General features: G+C 41.9%; 1 protein-coding gene across 1 annotated transcript in view; it reads right to left on the reverse strand.

The window, feature by feature from the left end:
* Window positions 1-24,001, reverse strand: part of Notum (palmitoleoyl-protein carboxylesterase notum) — a 151,743-nt gene extending 127,742 nt beyond the window's left edge. The window contains exon 1 of the mRNA XM_067144549.2: window positions 23,949-24,001. Coding sequence (XP_067000650.2) covers window positions 23,949-23,993 — 45 coding nt within the window. The 5' untranslated portion in view covers window positions 23,994-24,001. The remainder of the gene's footprint in view (window positions 1-23,948) is intronic.
* Window positions 24,002-24,349: the final 348 nt, after the last annotated feature.

Below are 24,349 nucleotides of genomic sequence, written 5' to 3' on the forward strand. Positions count from 1 at the left end.
TATCGATTCATTTGTAGGTACTAAATCCAAGTCATATTGCATAAAACTCTTAAATGAATTACAAATAAAGAGATTGAAGGGGGTTAAAAAGAATGTCGTTCAGAATCAGCTAAGTTTTGAAAACTATAACAATTGCATTAAAAGTAATCCACCTGTTTTTCATAAGCAAATGTCTGTCATTAGCAGCAAGAAGCACCAGTTGTACACACATTTAATTAGTAAGGTAGCCCTTATTAGCGATGATTGTAAACGGTTTGTCATCCCAAATTCTACCAACACGCTAGCCTGGGGGCATAGTAGTATTGATAAGTACTACTTTACATAAACATTATGCTAGAGGTGTGTGTGTGTACTTACGTTACGCTATCTTACATCACAAAGAGGTACGCTGAGAGTGTAGTACGGCAAGTTTAAACTTGTACATTCAAGAATTGCATCGAGAAGTACGCTAGGGTAAAATGATTGGAGATAAAACGTGTACATACAAGATGTAAATAAATAATGTAGAATTAGCATATTCTTTTATTTTAGGTTAGGTATCACCTTCCTCCCGCTCCTTATTTGCAAGATAGAGTTTTTGTTTATTACTCATAGAAGAAGAAAGAAGGTGATGAGCAGTTTCGTAAGTATAGTTCGGTAAGTATCTCGAGAGCAGAATTTTTTTTTTTTTGTCAAAAAAGCACATAGGTTTGTAAAGCACGTGGAATTTGCCGCCACCGGGCAGCACGGTGATTAAAGATGGCGGATGACAGCTGTCAAAAAAGCACATGGCTTTGTTTCCAAACAAGAGCACGTGGAATTTGCCGCCACCGGGCAGCACGGTGATTAAAGATGGCGGATGATAGCTGTCAAAGGTAAGTAGCTAAAGAGGGGACAGCACGGTGATTAAAGATGGCAGATGACAGCTGCACATGGCTTTGTTTCCAAACAAGAGCACGTGGAATTTGCCGCCACCGGGCAGCACGGTGATTAAAGATAGCGGATGACAGCTGTCAAAAAAGCACATGGCTTTGTTTCTACGTGGAATTTGCCGTCACCACATAGAGGGCAGCACTGTTCTCAAAGATGGCGGATGACGGCTGTCAGAAAAGCGCATAGGTTTGTAAAGCACTTGGAATTTGCCACCGCTACATAGAGGGCAGCACTGTTCTCTCTGGATTAAAGATGGCGGATGACAGCTGTCAGAAAAGCGCATAGGTTTGTAAAGCACGTGGAATTTACCGCCACCACATAGAGTGCAGCACTGTTCTCAAAGATGGCGGATGACAGCTGACGAAATTGCCCGCAGCACAGTGCTCAAAGATGGCGGATGACAGCTGTCAAAAAAAAGCACGTGGCTTTGTTTCCCAACAAGAGCACGTAGAATTTGCCACCACCACATAGAGTGCAGCACTGTGATTAAAGATGGCGGATGACGGCTGTCAAAAAAGCGCGTGAGTTTGTTTCCAAACAAGACCACGTGGAATTTACCACCACCACATAGAGGGCAGCACGGTGCTCTCTTGATTAAAGATGGCTGCTGTCACGTGGAATTGTCTGCCACCACAGGTATCTAGCTAAAGAGGGCAGCACTGAGGTTTGCGATGCAAGATGGCTGCTGTCAAAAAAGCATTTTTCAAATTATCCGCCACCACATTTCAAAGGTAAGTAGCTAAAGAGGGCAGCACTGTGCTCTATAGATTAAAGATGGCGGATGACAGCTGTCAAAAAACACGTGGCTTTGTTTATCTCGCGCTAGTGAGGTTAAGTTGGTAGCACTAAGGTTTAGACCCGTCAAGATGGCAGCACTGCCGATGACAGGTGACGAATTTTGCAGCTACTGCGATATAGAGGGCAGCACAGTGCTTTGTGGTTTAAAGATGGCGGATGACAGCTGTCAAAAAGCACGTGGCTGTCAAATGCACGTGGCTTTGTTTATCTCGAGCTAGTTAGGTTAAGTTGGTACCACCGAGGTTTATTCCCGTCAAGATGGCAGTACTGAGGTTAGCGATGCGTTGTTGTCTGTCAAAAAGCACGTGGCTTTGTTTATAAATCTGTTGAAAAGCACGTGGCTGTCAAAAAACACGTGGCTTTGTTTACCTCATGCTAGTTAGGTTAAGTTGGCACTACTGAGGTTTAGGCCCGTCAAGATGGTAGTACTGAGGTTTGCGATGCGTTGTTGTTGATGCGAGCTGTCAAAAAGCACGTGGCTTTGTTTACAAATCTGTCAAAAAGCACGTGGCTGTCAAAAAGCACGTGGCTTTGTTTACCTCATGCTAGTTAGGTTAAGTTGGCACTACTGAGGTTTAGGCCCGTCAAGATGGTAGTACTGAGGTTTGCGATGCGTTGTTGTCTGTCAAAAAGCACGTGGCTGTCAAAAAACACGTGGCTTTGTTTACCTCATTCTAGTTAGGTTAAGTTGGCACTAGTGAGGTTTAGGCCCGTCAAGATGGCAGCAGTGAGGTTAGCGTTGCGTTGTTGTCGATGACAGCTGTCAAAAAGCACGTGGCTTTGTTTACAAATTCAAATCTCGCGCCAAAATTCAAATTTCCCGCCAAAATTCAAATTTCCCGCGGGCGGCGGCGGAGGCGGCGGCGGAGGAGGAGGTGGAGGTGGCCACTGGGAGCCTGAGGTGGAGGTGGCCGCCGAACTGTCCAATTATACTACTCATAAGCTTGAAGGCTGGCGCCCATGGGATATTGTTTATGGAGAAACAATGAGATATCATTTATTTATTTTAATATTAAAGTGACCCGCCACGTTATAATTTTGTCACACATCTGTGGGCAGAGTGGGTACGTCACAACTCTGCGTACGGAAATTGCCAGGCTACGGCTGCGTCGGAACCTCTTCTTCGCCCCACCTCGACGATACACTGCGCGGATGACACCTGTGTGTTTTCACTGAAGTCGCTTGCATGCGATAGTCCGGGCAGGACTGTATTTGAGGGGCCACCTTCACGTACTATCAGAACGAAAAAGATAGTGACCCCTCTACGTGAAGATCCTCTTGTGAGATGACGCGCAGTCTTTATGAGCAGTCTCACTCCCTCTTCGGCAATTTGTGCGTACTGAGCACAGTGTGCAGAGTAAAGGCTGATAAGCTTCAACTGAACAGACGTGGCACGGCGCCTACTGTATATAGGTAGAGAGTGCGCTCGAATCTTCTGGGGTAGTGTAGATTACTCTCAGTTGACAAGGAATTCCAGTCCATCCCAGTAAGAATGACAGTATGTTTTCATGAAAACAGAACTGTACCTCTGTTAAATCAAACTTTGTAATTAAATTTTATGTACTTAGGTAGCATAAAGTACTGCAGAAGTGTTCTCAGTTTTACATGAGGCTGCGAAATTGCTACGAACATACTTTAAGCAGTACTGCCACATTTTTTTCTACTCAGAAACTTGAAAACAGGTTATTTATTTCCTTTGATTTAGGTTCTTTCTTTCTACAACTTGCTTTACGTCGCACCGACACAGATAGGTCTTATGGCGACGATGGGACAGGAAAGAACTAGGAGTGGGAAGGAATCGTCCGTGGCCTTAATAAGGAACAGCCTGGTGGTAAAATGAGAAACTACGGAAAGCCATCTGCAGGGCTTCCGACAGTGGGGCTCGAATCCACTATCTCCCGGAAGCATGCAAGTACGGTGACCATTCACTCCTTTAATTTACAAATTAACATTTTATAAAATAAATGCTCAAGTACCACGGAGGCGGAATACTGGTGCAATGTTTTAGTATATAACCTCCATATTATAGTATCTGAGGTTCGAATCTTGGTTAATAAATATGATGTCGGGCTGAGTAGCCTTCTGAGTCCAACTTGGCAGGTTCGATCCCGGCTCAGTCCGGTGGTATTTGAAGGTGCTCAAATAAGTCAGCCTCGTGTTGATAGATTTACTGTCACGTAGAAGAACTCCTGCGGCACGAAATTCCGGCACCTCAGCTTCTCCGAAAACCATCAAAATGTGGGTAGAGGGACATATAACCAATAACATTATTACTTATTTTAATTGTTTAGAGCCTCCGTGGCTCAGGCGGCAGCCACTGGCCTCTCACCGTTGGGTTCCGCGCATCAAATGCCGGTCTCTCCGTGTAAGATTTGTGCTGAACAAAGCGGAGGCGGGACAGGTTTCTCTCCGGGTACTCCTGTTTACCCTGCTATCTTTCATTCCAGCAATACTCTCCAATATCATTTAATTTCACCTGTTAGTCATTAATCATTGCCCCAGATAAGTGCGACAGGCTTCGGCAGCAGGCACAATTCCTATCCTTGGCGCTAGATGGGGCTTCATTCATTCCATTCCTGACCAGGTCGAATGACTGGAAACAGGCTATGGATATTCATGTTCATTTTAATGGCTTCCTTGAATTGAAGGCTGCCTCTCGACAGAGCTTACCAAAGAAATACAAAACAAATAACATGTACACGAACAATAATTCATCTAGAATTAAATGAACAACGGATATAAACAAAAGGGTGAAGTGGGAAAGCAGTAAACAGTATGTAATAATGATAATAATGATATGTGTCCGCCTCTATAGTGCAGTGGTTAGTGTATTTAGCTGCCATCCCCGAAGGCCCGGGTTCGATTTCCGGTTTTCCCACGGAATTTGAAACGTGGTACGAGGACTGGAACGGGGTTCACTCAGCCTCTGGAGGTCAACTGAGTAGAGGGGGTTCGATTCCCACCTCATCCATCCTCGAAGTGGTTTCCCACATCTGCAGGCAAATACCGTGATGGCATTTAAGGCGAAGGACGCTTCCTTTTCTCTTGCTTGTCTCTCTCTTCCAATCCTCCCACCCCCCATCCATAAAAGGCCCCTATTCAGCATAGCAGGTGAGTCCGCCTGGTCGAGGTACTGGTCCTCCTTCCCAGTTGTATTCTCGACCCAGGGTCTCACACTCCAATACATTGTCCTTGAAGCGGTAAAATGTGGGATCCCTCGCTCAGTCCGAGGGAAAAACCAGCCCTGGAAAGGTAAAATGATTAAGAAAGAAAGAAGTATGGTAGATACATGGACGTTTGCAATATTATATAGAAGGGATAAGTTAGGAAGCATACAACTGGTTTTTAATATAGTATACATATCTAGTCATTGGAGGCTATTAGAGAAATGCCTTTTATGTCTAGCCGAAGGCGAAGTTTTCTGCTGAAATTGACAAATAATTCTGTGATGGTCCCTTTGGCTCCAATTAGTAGGCTAACAACTTCTGTTTCCCTATGAACGTCGTTTTTCGTCAGGAGTGAGCCATACACATATGAGTCAACCCAAACACACGAGTCAGGTAGATGTGACAGTACAGATCTATTGTAGAGGGAATGGTGCGAAAAATATGCTGTTCATAAGACGTTATGGATTAAACTGGATGTACAGTAAACAGTGAAGTATTGGGAATCCGAATACGAAAGTTTGCCCCGTGTTTCTTAGATATAACTCAATACACTTTTGCTATGCGGCCTGCCTGTCATTGTGTTCCAGGCGCACGCTCCCCGAGGGCATGAGGATCGTTAAGGAAATGGAGGTAGTGTGGATGAGTAGTAACTAACGTAGTTCCGAGAATATCTATCAGCACTGCACGCCATTCATAAGAACGTCAGGTGGACAGGTGTTCCCTAATGGGGAACCGCATTATCCCCCGCTGGCGTATTACGATACAAGCCGTAAAGGAAGAAGGTCGATATTTTTAAATAGCCTCTCTAACGCAGATTTACCGAACCGAGTCATGCGAAGTTAATATGCACTTCGGTTCTTCATATACTCTTAGATAACTGGCATTACCTCTCGTGACTCAGTCTTATAATTCAATTTGCCGCCTGTGATTCTAAACAGGGTCGGCAGCGATTCAACTCAGTGAGAGAGGAGGCTCTTGCCAGAGCCGACTGACTGAACGTGTTGGGAACTCGGGCACGTAGTGAGTATTTTGTGGTTTGTTTACTTCTACTTATCAAGAGTCGGTGAATCTCCTGTCTCCCTTAACACGTTTTCTCAAATATAATCCAAATCTGGAAGCAGATTTCTTTTAAAAATCGTAATAACGTGTAATAATATTCCTGATTATTTTCACTTCTGATAATAATAATAATAATAATAATAATAATAATAATAATAATAATAATAATAATAATAATAATCAAGGTTAAGACTGGCGTTCGACAAGGCGATGGACTGTCATCACTCCTTTTCTTCTTTTCAATGTCCTCCTGGATAAAGTTATTCGAAAGTGGGAGAAAGAACTCAAAATTCAGAACCATTGGAAACCAACTCAATTCGGACGAACAAAAGAAGACATCAAGATCAGTTGCTTGGCTTTCGCAGACGACCTAGCAATACTAGTGGACAGTAAAAAATGAAATGGCGTATGGCTTTTAGTGCCGGGAGTGTCTGAGGACATGCTCGGTTCGCCAGGTGCAGGTCTTTTGATTTGACTCCCGTAGGCGACCTGCTCGTCGTGATGAGGATGAAATGATGATGAAGACGACACATACACCCAGTCCCCGTGCCGGCGAAATTAACCAATGATGGTTAAAATTCCCGACCCTTCCGGGAATCGAACCCGGGACCCCTGTGGCCAAAGTCGAGCACGCTAACCATTTAGCCATGGAGCCGGACACTAGCGGACAGTGAAATCACAGCAATCAAGCTGATAGAAGTCCTCAAGGAATGTGCTGAAAAAGTTGGGTTATAAATTTTATTTGAGAAAACCAAGTTCATTTGTACTGGATTCAACATCCAGAAACTAAACACAAAATGCGGGACAGATAAAACGCGTTGCACACTGCAATTACCTTGGTGAAATTGTAGAACCAACAGGGTTAGGAAAGGAAGCACAGAAAGTTCGCCTACAGAAACTCTAGAGAGCTTACTGGAAAACATGCGACAATTACAACAAAAACTACAAACACTACAATACTGTGATCAAACCTGAAGAACGAAAGGCCATGAGGATAATTATTGGTCCAGAAAAAAACTGAGGACAGATACAGATTGAAATACCGTAAAACAGGAAACTGTCCAACCTGGCAGCAAATATTAGAAAATGAAGACTGAAATTATATGGACACGTTCAAAGACTCCCAACAACAAGGCATACATACATGGTCATGATATACAACAGAAAATTGAAGAGTCTACTGTGGATCCAATAAGTCAAAACGGACCTGGAGAAAGCCCAGATACAGTGTGTCCCGTTCTCAGCGGGGCCGGTATTCGATATGCACATGCACACTCAGAGCGGTGTATTCATAAGTTCATGCTGACTCACTGCACAGCCACAAGGCGGCCAGTTACTCGAGTTTTGTGTCGTGGGAAGCCGTGAAGTGAAACGTTTGTTGGAAGAGGAAGTGTGGCTGAATTACAGTAGAATTAATTAGATCAATTACATTTTTACATCGTTGAAATGCCAGTGAACAATGAGTTTCTATGTATGACACATATGTAACAACAGAGTCATGTAGAGAGGTGTGCAGGCTATTTCAGGAGAGATTTCCCGGGGTTCCAGTTCCAGAGATACAGTTAGATGTCTCGTGAATAAATTACGAACAACGGGATCACTTAATACTGTAATTCCAAAACAGACACGAAGTGTTCTATCGGAAGAAAAAATCGACGACATTAACACATCACTCCTACGACCTCCCACAAAATCTGTACCATGTGTTGCACAACAAGTCGGTATCTCAAAATCCTCAGTACATAGTGCCACTAAAATATTGAAATTGAAATCTTACAGGGTGACTATCGTCCACCAATTACGACCCTGTGATGATGAAGCCAGAGCAAATTTCTGTATTTGAACGCTGCAAAATATTGCTCTGTTGACCCACATTTAATAATTTTCACAGATGAGGCATGGTTTCATTTGAGTTGTCATGTTTCTTCACAAAACGATAGGTACTGGAGCACTGAAAATCCGCGATTAATTCACGAAGTTCCTTTAAATGACCATAAAATTGGTGCATGGTGTGCTGCAACCGCAGAACCAATATTACGCCCCATATTTTTCAACGGTAAAATAAAATATGAGAGATACCGCAAGAATATTCTCGCACCATTTTTTCAAATGTTGACAGATAATGAGATAATATCTTTATATGCTCAAAGTTTTAACTGTAAGAATATTTATCCTGGCGATGCATAGAGGCTGGTGTCCCGCAGGGGTCTGTCTCAGGACCGCTTCTCTTTTTCGTCTATATCAACTATATTACGTCGTCGGTTAACAGCTGGAGACACCGCATGTACGCTGACGATACACAATTATGCTTTCACTGTGAACTGGAAAGACTAAGTGATGAAATTACAAATTTCAATAGAGACTTAGAAGAAATTTGTAACCCGACTAACAAGCATGGGATAAGACAAGTTACCTGTCATGGAGAATAAAAGAAGCAGTAGGAGATCAAGGTGACGGTGATCAGAATAGGTTCTTAATGATTAAACGGTAAGGGGTGTAACTAAATGAGGCCACAGAGCTAACTCAATAAGGTAGAGTCTCAGGATATAATAATTTCTCATCCACGACTTTGTTAAGAAATCATAGGCAACTTCACATTTCCAAACTTCTACCTACAAAATTCACCAATTTATTTCAGCACATCAGTCAAAGATGCCGATGATACAATACATGAGCATCTTTTATGGAAGCAGGAGATTATCAGCGTTTCCAGGAAAGTATTCGCGATACTTAACTCACTTAGAAGATTCCGCAACATATTTACTCGATTACTAAAGGAACGCCTCATTTTGCACCCTTGTACTGTGACACCGTGTACAACGACCTGCCTGCTACTTTTAGTGACAAATTATAACACGCGCAAAACGCCTGTGTTCGCTATATATGTAGCCTAAGTTACTCTGATCATGTTACACCCGTTTATGATGAACATGATTGGCTAAAACTTAAACATCACCGTAATCTTCATACTTTATGCCTTCTTCATAGGATATTCTCCACATTCTTACCTCCTTACTTGTACAGTCAGTTTCACCGCCTCTCTTTCAATCATAGTTTGCGAACATGGTCAAAATCTGATACACTCATATCGAAAACTATCTTTAATGTTGCCGACGGTGGGTGGGATTCAAACTCACCATTTCAAGAATGCAAGGTCACAGCTATGCGTTCATAAATTGTTGTTCATATGTTAATATTGTAGTTTAGCCTTTCTTCAACCTGTAGACTGTATACGTATAAGCACATTTTTGTTATTAAGCACAATGTAAATTAGCTAATTAACATTTTATAATACTAGTCATGTCATAATTGTGTATATCATCATCATCATCATCATCATCATCATCATGTACTAGCAAAGTGTACAACCCTAAGGTTGGTTGGCAGCAGACTGCAAAGGTTCCGGCTTTGTGCCATTCTCTTCAGTTCTACATGAAATTGGCATCCCAGCTCCTCCACCCGTTGACCTATTCCAGTCTAGGCCTTTCCCTACAATTTCTTTCTTAGTTAATGATTAAGATGTCTCACCCGAAGATCCGATCATGGGATTATTCCGGAACAGTTCACAAAAGCACTCTTCATCATACAGTAGAACTGCTGATCCTTGGGATATCCTGGGGATCTTTAATGAGGTGGTTTCCCCTTGCCTTTCACATCCTATGCCGTTCACGATTTCCGCCTTTAGGGGTGATTTCTGATGCCAAGGATAGGAGAGTGCCCTGTACCTCCTCCTGCTCATCCATCCTCCGAAGATATTGTTGGCACCTGGAAGAGGGGGACTACTATACCGGTGGTCACTCGCTCGGACGCAGCTGTGAGCTTGCAATCGGGAGATAGTGGGTTCGACCCCACTATCGGCAGCCCTGAAGATGGTTAACTGTGGTTTTCCATTTTCATATCAGGCAAATATGAGCTGTATCGATATGATATCAGCTGTACCTTGATTAAGCCCATGAGCGCTTCCTTCCCACTCCTATCCCTTTCCTATCGTCGCCGTAAGACCTATCTATGTCGGTGCGACGTAAAGCAAATTAAAAACGATCTAATATTCACATCCAATTGTCGCACAGTCTAAGTTGCAGGAAGTTAAAGCTGAACGTGCATGATCATATTGAGGTAAGGTAAGGGTTATTCTGCCCGAAGGCAGGTCCGAACCTCCGCAGAGGTGTTTTTCCTGAGCCGGAGTTTACGCGCGGTAGGGTGGCCAGTTCCTTTCCGCTCCTCCATTCCCTTACCCCCCACCAACAGCGCGTGGCAACCCATCCAACTCCTGACCACGCCCGATGTTGCTTAACTTCGGAGATCTCACGGGATCCGGTGTTTCAACACGGCTACGGCCGTTGGCGATCATATTGAAGGAACATTTAAATATATTAACAGATAAAAGGGAAAAAAGAAACCGTGGAAATAATGTATATGTTTATAGATAAACTGCCTACGGCCGTGATATAATGCGGTCTTCATTTGTCAACACCATATTAGTTCCCTCTCTAAGAGAATGAAAGCGTTGGAACACCAGCACTCGCAAGGCGTCACACCAAGTGTATAAACTATAAAGCCAAGAATGTTTAGGGACGTTGTGATATCGCATTCGATATGGTATCTTGATATCAATACTCAAGCGAAAGAAATATCGATACTTCGATAATAGCGGAAACAATCGTTTACAGTATTGTCGCATTGTTGAGGCATTTCCTAATCTAGAGATAACGAAAGAGCCGAAACGAATTAAAAATAAAAATTGCAAAAAATATTTTATAAATCCTTACAATATAAAGAAACTGGCTGCTATCCCCGTTTGGTACCCTATAGTGATATCCTTTTAAATTTCGGAGTGGAGAGTTTAGAAATTCGCAGATGGAATAATGCAGTAAAATTTATTTTTAAAATGGTAAACTATGCCATTAATAATCCTGAATTACTGTCTCTCTTACATTTCCATGTACCTCGCTTAAATTCCAGAAATAACACAACATTTTTAAATGAAAGAAACCAGGACGTGTGCTCATGGTAACTCGCCGGTGAATAGACTCTGTAGTATCTTCAACAGTGCCGTTCAGAAAAATAATGGCCTTGACTTCAGTCTGCCAATGTGCGAGTTTCTCTTCATCGCGCCATTGTATGGAGTTATAAAAATACGGGAAATTGTAAGGTGAAGTCCTCTAATATTATTCTTGTACGTGAATTGCTTCATTTCTTTTATAATTTTACTTTGTCGTGTGTTTTTAATCATGTGAATATAAGGCTCTTTAGTTTTAAGAAAATACTCTGATAGTTTACATTATAGGTGATTAGATAAAATTGGAGAATATAGTTTAGATATAAGTAGCGCCATGTTAATTGTAGTTTATGTGACGTAGTTGCCACTGTAATTGAGACATTAAGTCCTGTAGTGTGCAATGAATAAATAAATAAATAAATAAATAAATAAATAAATAAATAAATAAATAAATAAATAAATAAATAACAATTAACAAAACCTTTAAAAGTCCTCTTCGGTTTCGATTTGGCCAACTATGCATCACAGTCTATACAATATTTTTCACCGTTTCAGCCCTAATTCTCTACCAGTATGTTGTCATCCTTTCTTCTACTTCTGTTCTCTTGTAGAGGATTATTTTTCCATCACCGGTGCCATAGGAAAACCTCTGAACTCCTTGACTAGTTGTATAATATATCGCTGTCCCCTATGTCATCTCCTTTCATCCTCCTCTGAACCAAGTCTGAGCTCAGTTCCTTTCGTCTCATCATTCTGAGTAACCCCCTGTCATTGTTTCCACCTATTTGTACATACATCTTCCTTATATACTATTATGCCTTTCAGCGTCCAGTCTGAATGGATTGAATCAATGCCTCTATAATCCTCTATTTGAAACTAGCTCTGAGACCTGGTTTAGTTCCATACCTCTTGACCTCAAACCGCTAGAAAATAAATCTAACCATCGTCGTCTTGGTCTCCCTCTACTTCTCTTACGCTCCACGGCCGAGTCCATTATTCTCCTAGGTAGCCTGCCCTCCTCCATTCACCTCACATGACCCCACCATCGAACCGCTTCATCCATTGAGTTCTTTCTTAATTTATCTCATCCTGCCGAGTACCCTTCTGCCATTGATTCCACCTCTTTATATCAGCGACCGTTCTTCTGCTTTCATGTCTGTCACTTCTTACTTAACCCAGATTTCATCCCCGTACAGTAAAATCTAGTCCATGTAAAGATAGTTTCGTATAGGAGCTGTCTTCTTTCTTGCTGAACTGAGAACTCGCTGCATTATCTTTGCTACACCTTGAACCAGTGTCACTTTCTATACTACCACCCTGCGAGAATGCACATCCTAAATACTTGAAATGATCTACCTGTCTTAGGTTTGTATTTCCTTCCTGACATTATTTTAGCTTTATTCGCTACTGACATCACTTTAGTCTTGGAAAGGTTAATTTTCATGTCATGCTCGCTGCACCTATTTTCAAGTTCCAAGTTACTAGATTGCAGGCTGTCAGCATAGTATGCCATTAAGACCAACTCTTCGGCATAGACCAGACTTCTTACTACATTTTCACCTAACTGAATCCCTCCCTGCCACTACCTTCCAGTAGATGATTCATGTAAACTATGAACAATAAAGATAAAAGCTTACAGCCTTATCTAACCCCTGTAAGTACCTTGAACCACGTACTCATTCTCACTGCAGTCCAACTGTCAACATAAACGCCTTTGATGCTTTTAATAATCTTCCCTTAAACCCATAATCTTTTAGTATGGCGAACATCATTTTCCTCGGTACTCTGTCATATGCCTTCTCTAGATCTACGAAACATAAACGTAACTCTTTTTTCCTCTCGTACCATTTATCAATCATCTGACACATACAGAAAATCTCATCCTGAAGCACCTCTGTGGCCTGAGACCACACTGGATTTCATCCAACTTACTCACAACCACTGTTCGCAACTTCCGTTATGAAATGCCAGTGAATACTTTCCCTGGTATACTGATCAACGAAAAACCTCGAGAGTTATTGCAATTTTTTCCTGTTCTTTTGATTATAGATAGGTGAAATTATTGCTTTCGTCCAATCAGAAGGTACATTGCTAACATTCCATACTAATATTTTTACTCTATTAAGCAATCTCGTCCCTGCCTTCCCACTATATTTCGCCTTTCCAAGCCTAATTTCATCTTTTCATGCTGATTTATGACAATGAATTTTTTTTACCATCCTTTCCGCTTTCTCAAGCGTAGTTTCACTGACGTCATTGTTCTCCTACCCATGAGGTCGGTTGTTCGCCACGTCAGCAGAAATATTTACTGTCCAGAAAGGTTTCCCTGTCGCTTGATCAAGCCCTTCCAGGTTATTGCCAAAATCAGCCCATGATTTCTTCTTGGATTCAACAATTATTTTTTTCACTCTATTTCTTTCACATTCGGACGTCTGTATCAGTCCTTGTTTGGAGCAATTTCTAATGCGCCCTCTTTTTACGTTTTCTTTACGTATACAAGCTGCCTTCACTTCATCATTCCACAGGATGTTCCCTTTTCCCCACCATTATATACACAGAAATTCGTAGGCATTCCCTTGCTGTTTCTAGTACAGCATCCTTGTATGCCATCCGTTCTCTTTCTATACCCTCAACCTGCTTACTGCCTATTATTTGGAACATTTCACTAATCATTTCGATGTACTTCTGTACAATTTCTTCGTCCTGGTGATTTTATACCCTTATTCGCCTGCAGGCAGATTTCACTTTCTCTGTCTTAGGCCTAGTGATGCTTAGTTCATTACAGATAGTTAGTGGTCTGTATTAACAAAAAATCTCCTGAATACCCGCATATTCCTAACAGATTTCCTAAATTCAAAGTCAGTTATGATATAGACTCTTATGGATCTGGTGGCCGTACCCTCTCATGTGCAGCAGTGAATAGCCTTATGATTTAAGAGTGTATTTGTAACTGCCAATCACAATCCCATACTACCACAAAAGTCCAGGAAACGCTCCCCATTCCTTTTAACTTCCATATCTTCCCCACATTTATCCATCACCTTTCCGTATCCTTTAGTTCTAACGCTCACATTGAAATTGCCCATTGGCACTATCCTGTCCTTGCTGTTGACCCTGACTACGATGTCTTTCAGTGCTTCACAAAACTTGTCAACTTCATCCTCATCTGCAGCCTCACATGGTGAATATACTGAGAAAATTCACGCCCTGAGGCCTCCAAATGACAAGTCTACGCTCATTTACTTTCCTAATGAACAGTTCTACCCCACACAATGTTCTTTCATTTCTAACACCTGTTGAGACCACTTTACAGTCTTCTTTGTCTTCCTCGTTACCTCCTCTTACCCGAATATCTTTAACTCTCAACACATCCAGACGCATCGCTGACTCAGTCAGTTCTACTTTCTTTCTTCCATAAACCCCATTAATATTGATAGCTCCCGACTGAATTCCATTTTGCTCGCCAAGTTGTTTTCAAAGAGTTTCTCGCCTGTCAAATGGAAGTGGGACTCCGTCACTCCTATAGGTCCGAGGCTTGCTTAAGACGTTCTGAGTGTGCTCGATAAAAGGTCTGTGAAGCAGGATGCTATTCTACTCACTCATAGTCTCAGTGAGAATCTCTCCTCTAACGGGTTAGGGACCACAGGGGTTTGTATAATTCTAGCCACATGAGCACTAGGAAGTCTATGCTTCATAATATGTCCTAGATGCCCACTCCTATTCCAGAACAGCTGGTATCTCGATTCGCAGGACCAATTACTAGGCCACTCAGTAGTTTACCATGGTTCGCCAACTAGGACGTGACTACAGAAACCCACACAACAAACCACCTTGCTGCTTTCATGTCTATTAGTTCCAGCTTATGAATATTCTGAGTCTACCTAGCTCGTACAGTACCGTACATTTTGTCTGAACACTGTAAAAGTACATTTATTTATGCACAGCTATAGAAGAGAAAGAAAATACACAAGTGGCATCCTTGTCGATAGGTGTGTTGGATATTTAGAATGTTTTTCGATGTCCTTTGGGCTCGGCATTAAATGGGTTACATTGTATTGATTGACTGACATATTCCGTCTTCAAAAAAACGTGCAGTAAAGTACTGTCTTCATTATCTTCACTAAATACTAGTCAGCAGACTCTAGAAAGCTCACAATAATTTCATTCTATCAATTTACAATGTAAAGCTACGTGCCCTGCTAGTATTAACGTTGCTCAACCTGCAACCTGTTACAACATTCTAGATTTATCTTGATTTCATTATGAAGATCTCATCATTGATCCAACAATTAGATTTGAGACCAACGAAAACCAGCCGGAAGAGGTCGATGCAGAAAAAAGAATTTATGAAGAAACGGTGGACTTCTATAAGCATAAGTATAAGCTCTCATCCATCTCTGTAATCGGCTTGATGTTAGGTGCTCGAGGAACTATACCTACATTTTTTGTCAACTTCTGCAATACCTTTGGGCTGAATAGAGATTTCATATATAACATCGCGATTACCACACTCCAGAAGTCCATCATGATCTTCAAGAACCATGCTTGCGGACCTCAAACAAATGTTTGACCTGCCTCACTCGATTGCCTACACGTTAACATCATACGATATCCATATATTGTTGTTAAGGTACTCTTTGTCTTTGAGCAACCTGCAGCTGTTGCAGGAAGATTGTACAATATAATAAAATAACAATCATTATCTCAACAGAAACAGCTTGATTATCGCTGCTCACACCACCAAACGATACTCTTACTACGTCACCTTAGACATAGCAACTCTATTGTGGAAAACTCACGCGACATCACGCCAGGTTCCTCTTTTAAAGCATAATAAACTCTTATAATGAAGAATAAGTGTTCGTAGCGGTGATTGTTACTTTAAAATAAAACGAGATGATCCCTTTGCCGTATCCTCTGTCTGTCGGAAAAATATGACTTCCTAGATGCTTACAACATGAGAGGATATATATATATGTAGAGAGAGAAAAAGAGAAAAAGGAAAGCAATGGCAAATTACCTGACTATTCGTCATGCCTTGTATACCTCATTATCGAGATGTCATAGGTTTCTTGGGGGGTTTCCTTATGACCACATAACCTTTGGTTGTGGTATTTGAGGATTTAACCCGTCTCCAGGCTGAAGACTTGATAGAAATACATATATGTACGCCATTTATGAATGGATCTCAACCTACTTGATTACAATTCAGGAGCTAACCGACGGTGAGATAGAGGTCTCGGTCTACAAAGCTAAGAATAACGGCCGAGAGGGTTCGTCATGCCGACCACACGACACCTAGTGACCTGCAGGCCTTCGAGCTGAACAACGGTCGCTTTGTAGGCCATGGCTCTGCGGGGCTGTTGTGCCATACAGTTTGGTTTTATGTATGAATGGACGGAGTGAGATTGGTTGATTGATTGGCGACCATCGGATTATTATCTGAGTCTGGAATTGTTTCCACTTGCTTTTACAAGACTCCTAAATGTATATTTCCTGTTCGACTTCATTTGATCACCTATTGTTCTCTTCCGAATAAATTGGTATATGTGGCCTCGAGAGCCTTTATTTTCGCGGCCTTTTGCCCCTTCCCTCGGATTATTAGAGTTAAAAAGGGATAGTTATCTAGATGTACCGAGCGGATTTGCCCTGCAATTAGGTACGTGCAGCTGCGAGCTTGCATTCGGGAGACAGTGGGTTCGAACCCCACTGTTGGCAGCCCTGAAAATTGATTTCCATGGTTTCCCATTTTCACACCCGGCAAATGCTGGGGCTGTACCTTAATTAAGGTCATGGATCTTCCTTCCCACTCCTAGCCTTTTCCGATTCCATTTTCACCATAAGACCTATATGTGTCGGTGCGAGATAAAGCAAATAATAATAATAATAATAATAATAATAATAATAATAATAATAATAATAATAATAATAATAATAATAATAATGACCACAAACAACCAGCCCTCCAGCTAGAGGAATTAACCAGTCACGGTTATAATTCCCGGCCCCTTCAGGAATTGAACCCCGGTCCTTCTGACCATTCAGCTAAGGAGACGGACTATAAGTTTGGCACTTCGAAGAACGAAATAATCGGTTAAAGAAAGGAAATGACCATGAAAAGGATGAAAATAAAAATCTTTATGCGTCGAGAAACCTTATACAGTCGAGGCTGGAAGAAAGTTGACTAAGTGATGCTAAATAGGAAAAGCAGAATTGATCAGTCTGGCACAAATAGCTGGAAACTTTGCAGTACATTTGTTAAGAAAGAAGTCATACTTTGCAATGTAGGTAAGGGTTATTCTGCCCGAAAGCAGGTCCGAACCTCCGCAGAGGTGTTCCTGAGCCGGAGTTTACGTGCGGTAGGGTGGCCAGTTCCTTTCCGCTCCTCCATTCCCTTACCCCCCACCAACAGCGCGTGGCAACCCATCCAACTCCTGACCACGCCCAATGTTGCTTAACTTCGGAGATCTCACGGGATCCGGTGTTTCAACACGGCTACGGCCGTTGGCACTTTCCATTGTCGACTCAGTTAAATGTGACTTAAAAGCTTTCCAGTCTGTCAAACACGCAAGTTCAATATAAATATTACACTGTAATATACCTGTAAAAAACACATTATTTACAAGGAATAAAAATAAACAAAGAATGACGTGTTTCGTTCTTGAAAGAACATCATCAGATCCTATCAACTTATCTTAATGTCCGGCTCCATGGCTAAATGGTTAGCGTGATGGCCTTTGGCCACAGGGGTCCCGGGTTCCATTCCCGGCAGGGTCGGGAATTTTAACCATCATTGGTTAATTTCGCTGGCACGGGGGCTGGGTGTTTGTGCCGTCTTCATCATCATTTCATCTTCATCACGACGCGTAGGTCGCCTACGGGAGTCAAATCAAAAGACCTGCACCTGGCGAGCCGAACTTGTCCTCGGACACTCCCGGTACTAAAAGCCATACGCTATTCTTTTTAAAACTTATCATAATGAACTCCTGCCTTGTCTCCTCTCCAGCAACCAACATAAGTTCCAGATTTCAACTTCATAGGTGTTTCGAAACAAATAAACAAATATTTCCAAATATTGAGTGCGACTTGTTTAATAGTGCGTATTGTATTCCTTTTTCAATAGTGTATTCTTTACAGGTTTTTACAGTGTTTTTTCTTTTTACATGTATGTTATAGTGTATGCCCTTGCTGGTGGGATGTAGTGTTTACAGTGCACTACGTCTTCTGGTATGGGCTAGAATAAATTTGTTATTTTCATTGACCCGTCTCATTCTCATCCTTGGCTTTGACAGTATGAAAGTGGCCGAGGTAAAGCGATGCTAGTAATACCATTCCTTCTGCAGCCAGTCCCTCTTATGAATGGTGTGAAAATATCGCTCATAGGGTCGGTTGGCGCATGCATTTCAGTGGACTTGGCAGATTGTTGGTAATAGCAACTATTAGCCCAGTGAGGAAAGCAACGAGAAACTACCTCACTTCTCATTTGCCTAGTACGGCTCTTCAGTGATTTTTAGGCTGTCTTTGACAGCGGTTGGCGGAGCTGTGGAGGATCAAACCAGTCTTCGGGCTGAATACCCAACACACACATGTTAGAGTGTGTAATGTTTAACCTGTGTGTTTGACAGACTAAAAAGGTTTTAAGTTACATTTAACTAAGTCGACACTGGGAAGTATAGCTTTCTTCTTAAGAAATTATTCAGCCAGTCGGGCAAATTACGAAGCCAAGAAGCTGAAGTCAGTTAAAATCAAAATAATGAGCATAGATAAATCAATTTACGTTCTTTTTTCTATTTGCTTTACGTCGCACCGACACAGATACGTCTTACGGTGACGATGGGATAGGAAAGACCTAGGAATTGGAAGGAAGCGTCCGTGGCCTTAATTAAGGTACAGCCCCGGCATTTGCCTGGTGTGAAAATGGGAAACCACGGAAAACCATCTTCAGGGCTGCCGACAGTGGGGCTCGAACCCACTATCTCCCGATTAGTGGATACTGGCCGCACTTAAGCGACTGCAGCTATCGAGCTCGGTCAATTACGTTTAATAAGAAATGTATAGAATTAAGGCTCGTTCCCGAGTACATACCCATAAAAGCTAAACCCTCAACAACCTCGGCTAAAATATCAACGTCCCAAACAGTTATTACGGACCAGAAACGAAATTTTGTTTGCGTACATAAAGAAACAGGAAATCAACAAACAAATTCTACGCATTCATTTAAACCTAAGTAACTATTTGCACCGCCTTCAGCGGACTCTAATTTTTTACACGACTGCATTACAAAAGAACCAATCAAGGAACAAAATGTAATTGACAGTAAAATATATGACCTAAACTTGGAGGGGAGAGAAGGAAGGACTTTATTAAGATAGGTTCCAGATTTCAGTTTCATAGATATTTGGATAAGAATGAAGATACATATTTCCAAACAATGAGCGTGACCTGATAGAATCTGATGATGTTATTTTAAGAACGCAACATGTCATTCTTTGTTTAATAGTGTGTAATTTGATTCCGTTTCCAATAGTGTTTCTTACAGGTATGTTAATAGTAAAACATTTACATCGAACTTGTTCGACACACTGAAAATCTTTTAAGTTACATTGCAATACATGGTAAGGGACTCTGTGGCGCCTCTTCACGTTTCCAACCTGAGAGCTCCTGGAGGCTAATTAATATTGCTCGACTGAACAATCTAAGAACAGAAATTAGCATATTACCTCCGTTACAGGGCACGAAGGACCCTGGAGGATACCTGCTACTATTCATAAACTTAGCACTGAGTGGGGAGACAGTAATTAGCTCTATGTCTGGCTACCTTTTCTTCCTGGAACTAACCTGATGCTCACTTCTGATGCAGACTTAGTGAACCATGGGATCAGTGTACTTCGGAAGAGGATGTTTTCGTTTTTACATTTCTCTGTCTGAGGAGAAAACGAACTCATGTCCTTCAATATGGGCCAAACATACCTTTACCACCTCGGCTAGTCAACCCCCAAAATCAAATATTACAGTAATATTTCAGAATGATTAAATCAATGTCCAGTAAATGCAGTGAAATAATTCAACCTGCGCCTGTATAGGAATTGAAGATAAACAAAGCAAGTATGTAGGTTCATGTGACTTAATATGATAGTAGGTAGATATGTGACTTTCAATTTTATGAGGAATCATAGCGTCGTGTCATATTTACTTTCAAAAATCCATCGCATCGATCGAGATTCGAAACGCGGTTGCCTTGAGAACTCAAAAAGTGATGTCACTCGTCTATCATGCCTCTGACGCACCGAGGTAACCGTGGATGGTAATTAGAATGGAATGATTGGGAAAGAGAAAATGGAAATTAATTATGAATAACCCTTCGTCTTTTATGAGAAGAGTACATGAAATACAGACACCAAGGAGAGAGAGAGAGAGATGGAAATGAAACGTGGGATAATCAAAAGAACTGAGAAGTTCAAATATGTAGGGGGAATGGATACAACCAAATGGGCTGGATAAAGGGACAAATAAGGGAAGAGCTAGAAAACTGGAACTGGCCTACAGACTAACTCGCAATAGTTACAACAAGCGAGCAATATCCCACAAGGAGCTACAGCACAGTGGCTGGAAAAGTTCAAGGGGGTTGCTGAGGAAACTGTACTTACAGCAGATGTGATCAACAAGAGAAAAAAGCCGAATAGACAACATCAAGACATTCGCACCAAAATGTAGGCTGAAACTGATCATATCCAAGGAGCAGAGAAAGATCATAACAATTTGTTTTACGTCGCACCGACAGAGATAGGTCTTATGGCGATGATGGAATAGGAAAGGACTAGGAGTGGGAAGGAAGCGGCCGTGGCCTTAATTAAGGTATAGCTCCAGCATTTGCCGGTGTGAAAATAGGAAAAAACGGATAACCATTTTCAGGGCTGCCGATAGTGGGGTTCGAACCCACTATCCCGCGCGATGCAAGCTCACAGCTGCGCGCCACAAACCGCACGGCCGAGAAAGATCAAAGGTTGGCGGTTACAGCGTGGATCTCAGCCCACAAGTGGCCACGGCTGGTCCGTGGTCCGACAGCTCTGCACTCCGACCGGCCAACGAGCAGAGGAGGGGTTGCCATGGCTCTACCGTGGCCCTACACCTCTGTATTCAGGAGACGGAGGGGGGCTGGTTCGCACCGTCGGCTGTCTTGAGAATGGTTTTCCGCGGATTTCCATTCTCCTGCACTAAGGCGAATGCCGGGACAGTTCCTAGTATAGGCCACGGTCGCCAACCCTCTCACCTTCTCCAATACAAGTCTCCTCGCCTGAGAGACGGCGACATCGTCTAGGAGACCCGCCTTCCCCTTCAGGGGAGGAATAAAAACATTTCGTAGAAGTATTAGTAAGATCAGAAGTGGAAGAATGAAGAGATTCCGGGAGAAGGAGAAGAAGAAGAAGAAAAGTAGAACCAGATAGCCTTAGGCTCTATGCAGCCCAAAGGTCCTTCGTAAATTGATTTTAAAATGTTGCTGCTGGTATTTGCTTGATGGCAAGGACAATGCAGTCAGTAGCTGCGTGTACGCCTTTTCTGAAAGTCGCGCTGTGCTGTCTGAACTAACGAGTGTTAATGCTCGAAACTGAACATTAGGTCAATACGTTTTCGTTTTCGAAATAATTGAGGTCAAATGTCATGACGCAGCATCCGTCTCAGACCAAGTAGAGGTGATAGAACACTAAAAGGCGAACAAGTTTTACTTAAACATGTCAGGTCCGCAACCTAATAATTTCCGAAAAATTGATGGATCCCCGATTCCAAATAACTCAGAAATTCGTGGGTTTTATTCCCCGTTAGGAAGTCGAAAAAATCAGAATGAGATTATCACTTCTGGAGATGGAAATGGTCTTGAGGTTCACTCCGACTAGACCATAAATGAGTACCAGGTTATTTCCTGGCGTTGAGATAACCACTCTATCTCTATTAGTGCTGAGGTTGCGAATTAGTGGAAACCTTTACCTTCCACTTCTGCAAGTGCCTTTGTGGCATGTGAAGAGGTGTTTTTGCTTCTATTTTTTAGCGATCAGACAAAAAAGGTTGGTTTTCAAACGTACGTAGGTAACGTGCTTAAAGTAATTATTTACTATATCAATGTACCACTAAATCTTCTTCTTCTACCGCTTTTACCCACACCTGTGGGGTCGCGGGTGCGAACTGCGTCCCACATGTGGATTTGGCATTGTTTTACAACCGGATGCCCTTCCTGACGCCAACCATATATGGAGGGATGTAATCACTATTGCGTGTTTCTGTGGTGGTTGGTAGTGTAATGTGTTGTCTGAATATGATGAGGAGAGTGTTGGGACGGCCACGTACACCCAGTCCCCGAGCCAGAAGAATTAATTAGAAGCGATTAAATCCCCGACCCGGCCGGGATTCGAACCCGAGACCCTCTGAACCGAAGGCTAGTAGGCTGACAATTCAGCCAACGAGTCGGATATCAATGCACCACTGCATAATTGTACTAAAACACGAAACAAATGCAGTGCGCTGATCAGTTCATTTTACCTTCCCTTGTAGGCAGCACTAGTTTAGAGCGGAGTAATAAAAACCACCATAAGATGTACAGGAGACATTCATTATTGATGTTGATGGTGATGATTGTTGCGTTAAGGGTCCTAACATGTAGGCCATCTGCCCACATACGTTATATTCCGCCGCCAATATCATTAAAGATTAAGCCTCCAGTCAATCTTGATTGTCGTAACATCAAAATAATAATAATAACACCAGGCAAATGCTGGGGCTGTACCTTAATTAAGGCCACGGCCGCTTCCTTCCAACTCCTAGCCCTTTCGTGTCCCATCGTCGCCATAAGACCTATCTGTGTCGGTGCGACGAAAAGCAACTAGCAAAATAATAATAATAATAATAATAATAATAATAATAATAATAAAATAATAATAATAATAATAATAATACCCAGACGGTAGAGCTCTGGTCTTATGAGCTCTTATTGGTGGGTTCGATCCCGGTCCAGTCCGGTAGTATATGATTTACTGGCACGTAAAAGAACACCTCCGGGGCAAAATAATGGCACCTCAGCGTCGCCGGAAACCGCAAAAGTAGTTATTGTTATTGTTATTGTTTTTACGTACCACTAAGTACTTTTACGGTTTTTAGAGGGACGTAACAACCAATAATAATAATAATAATAATAATAATAATAATAATAATAATAATAATAATAATAATAATAATAATAATAATAATAATCATAACCACGGGACCTCCAGTTTTACATATATTATGAATCACAAGGACGTAATTTTTCGGTAACATTTGCAATTAGTAGCAATCATTAAAGCCTCCAAGTAAGAATTGCAGAAACAGTAGTATTTGGCACCTTGCACTGTACATTGAATAATTTAACTTCACAGAGTCAGCCCATTTAACGCAACTGTAATAGAATGTGCATGGTCGAGCGAAGGCTTAAACAGCGCGCTGGAAATGTATCGCTCCCATTGGCTGCTATCGCACGGAAGCGCGTTAAACACTGCATGTTAAATAATGTATATTGGAAATACATTCCTATCATATACTGAAATTTATTCTGATGAACTCGAAGCGAGGACACGAGGAAGGTGAATCGAAAATTTTACACCACACTGTGTCGAATATAACGTGTGAACTGGTTTGTTATTTCACACTTAGTAATATGATCCATCATCTTCCCGAGTATAATATTTCACAATGAAAGAAAAAAAGTATTATGAGGTTGTGGCCCAGGTTGCAATATTATACTGTGAGAATAACCATTAACTTTTGTTTCACGCGCATGTCATCCTTCCCGTTCACTTCGAAATTCAGATTCATAACACTTATAAATAAAGTACTGACACTTGTTTGTCAACACGGAAATAAACTTTAATTAGGAATATTATAAAAAATATATGTTTCCAGCCAAGTAAAATATTACTGTGGGACATAAATATAGATAATTACTTGACTGTGAAGGCTATCGCTTGCTGCGGTCTATTCTGCCTTACCTGGAGCACAGTCGTCATGGTCTCCTGGCACTTCCACCTTCCCATGTGTTCACCTGCCGCCAGATCTCGCTCGACTGATGGCTCCTGCGGCTGGTATCCAGGTAACATGCTCCTCTGGAGCGGGTTTAGGATCTAGAAGCTCCAAAGCTATTCTACCAGAGGAGGGATAAGGATCTTGAACTTTCAATGCTCGCACCTGCTGATTGTGTGATAACGCGAACATAAATTACACGCTCCCGGTAATGGGAAAGGGATCTAGAATATTCAACCTGATCTTCATCTTGTAGAGAAAGGATCCAACGTTACTGGTGCGATGAATCTCATTTCCATTTACCAACGATCTGCATGTAGGGCTGACACCCAGGTCGCAGATTCCCTGTCAACTGTTTACCTAGAAAAAT

Source organism: Anabrus simplex, chromosome 3, assembly GCF_040414725.1.
Source record: "Anabrus simplex isolate iqAnaSimp1 chromosome 3, ASM4041472v1, whole genome shotgun sequence".
Classification (NCBI taxonomy): Eukaryota; Metazoa; Arthropoda; class Insecta; order Orthoptera; family Tettigoniidae; genus Anabrus; species Anabrus simplex.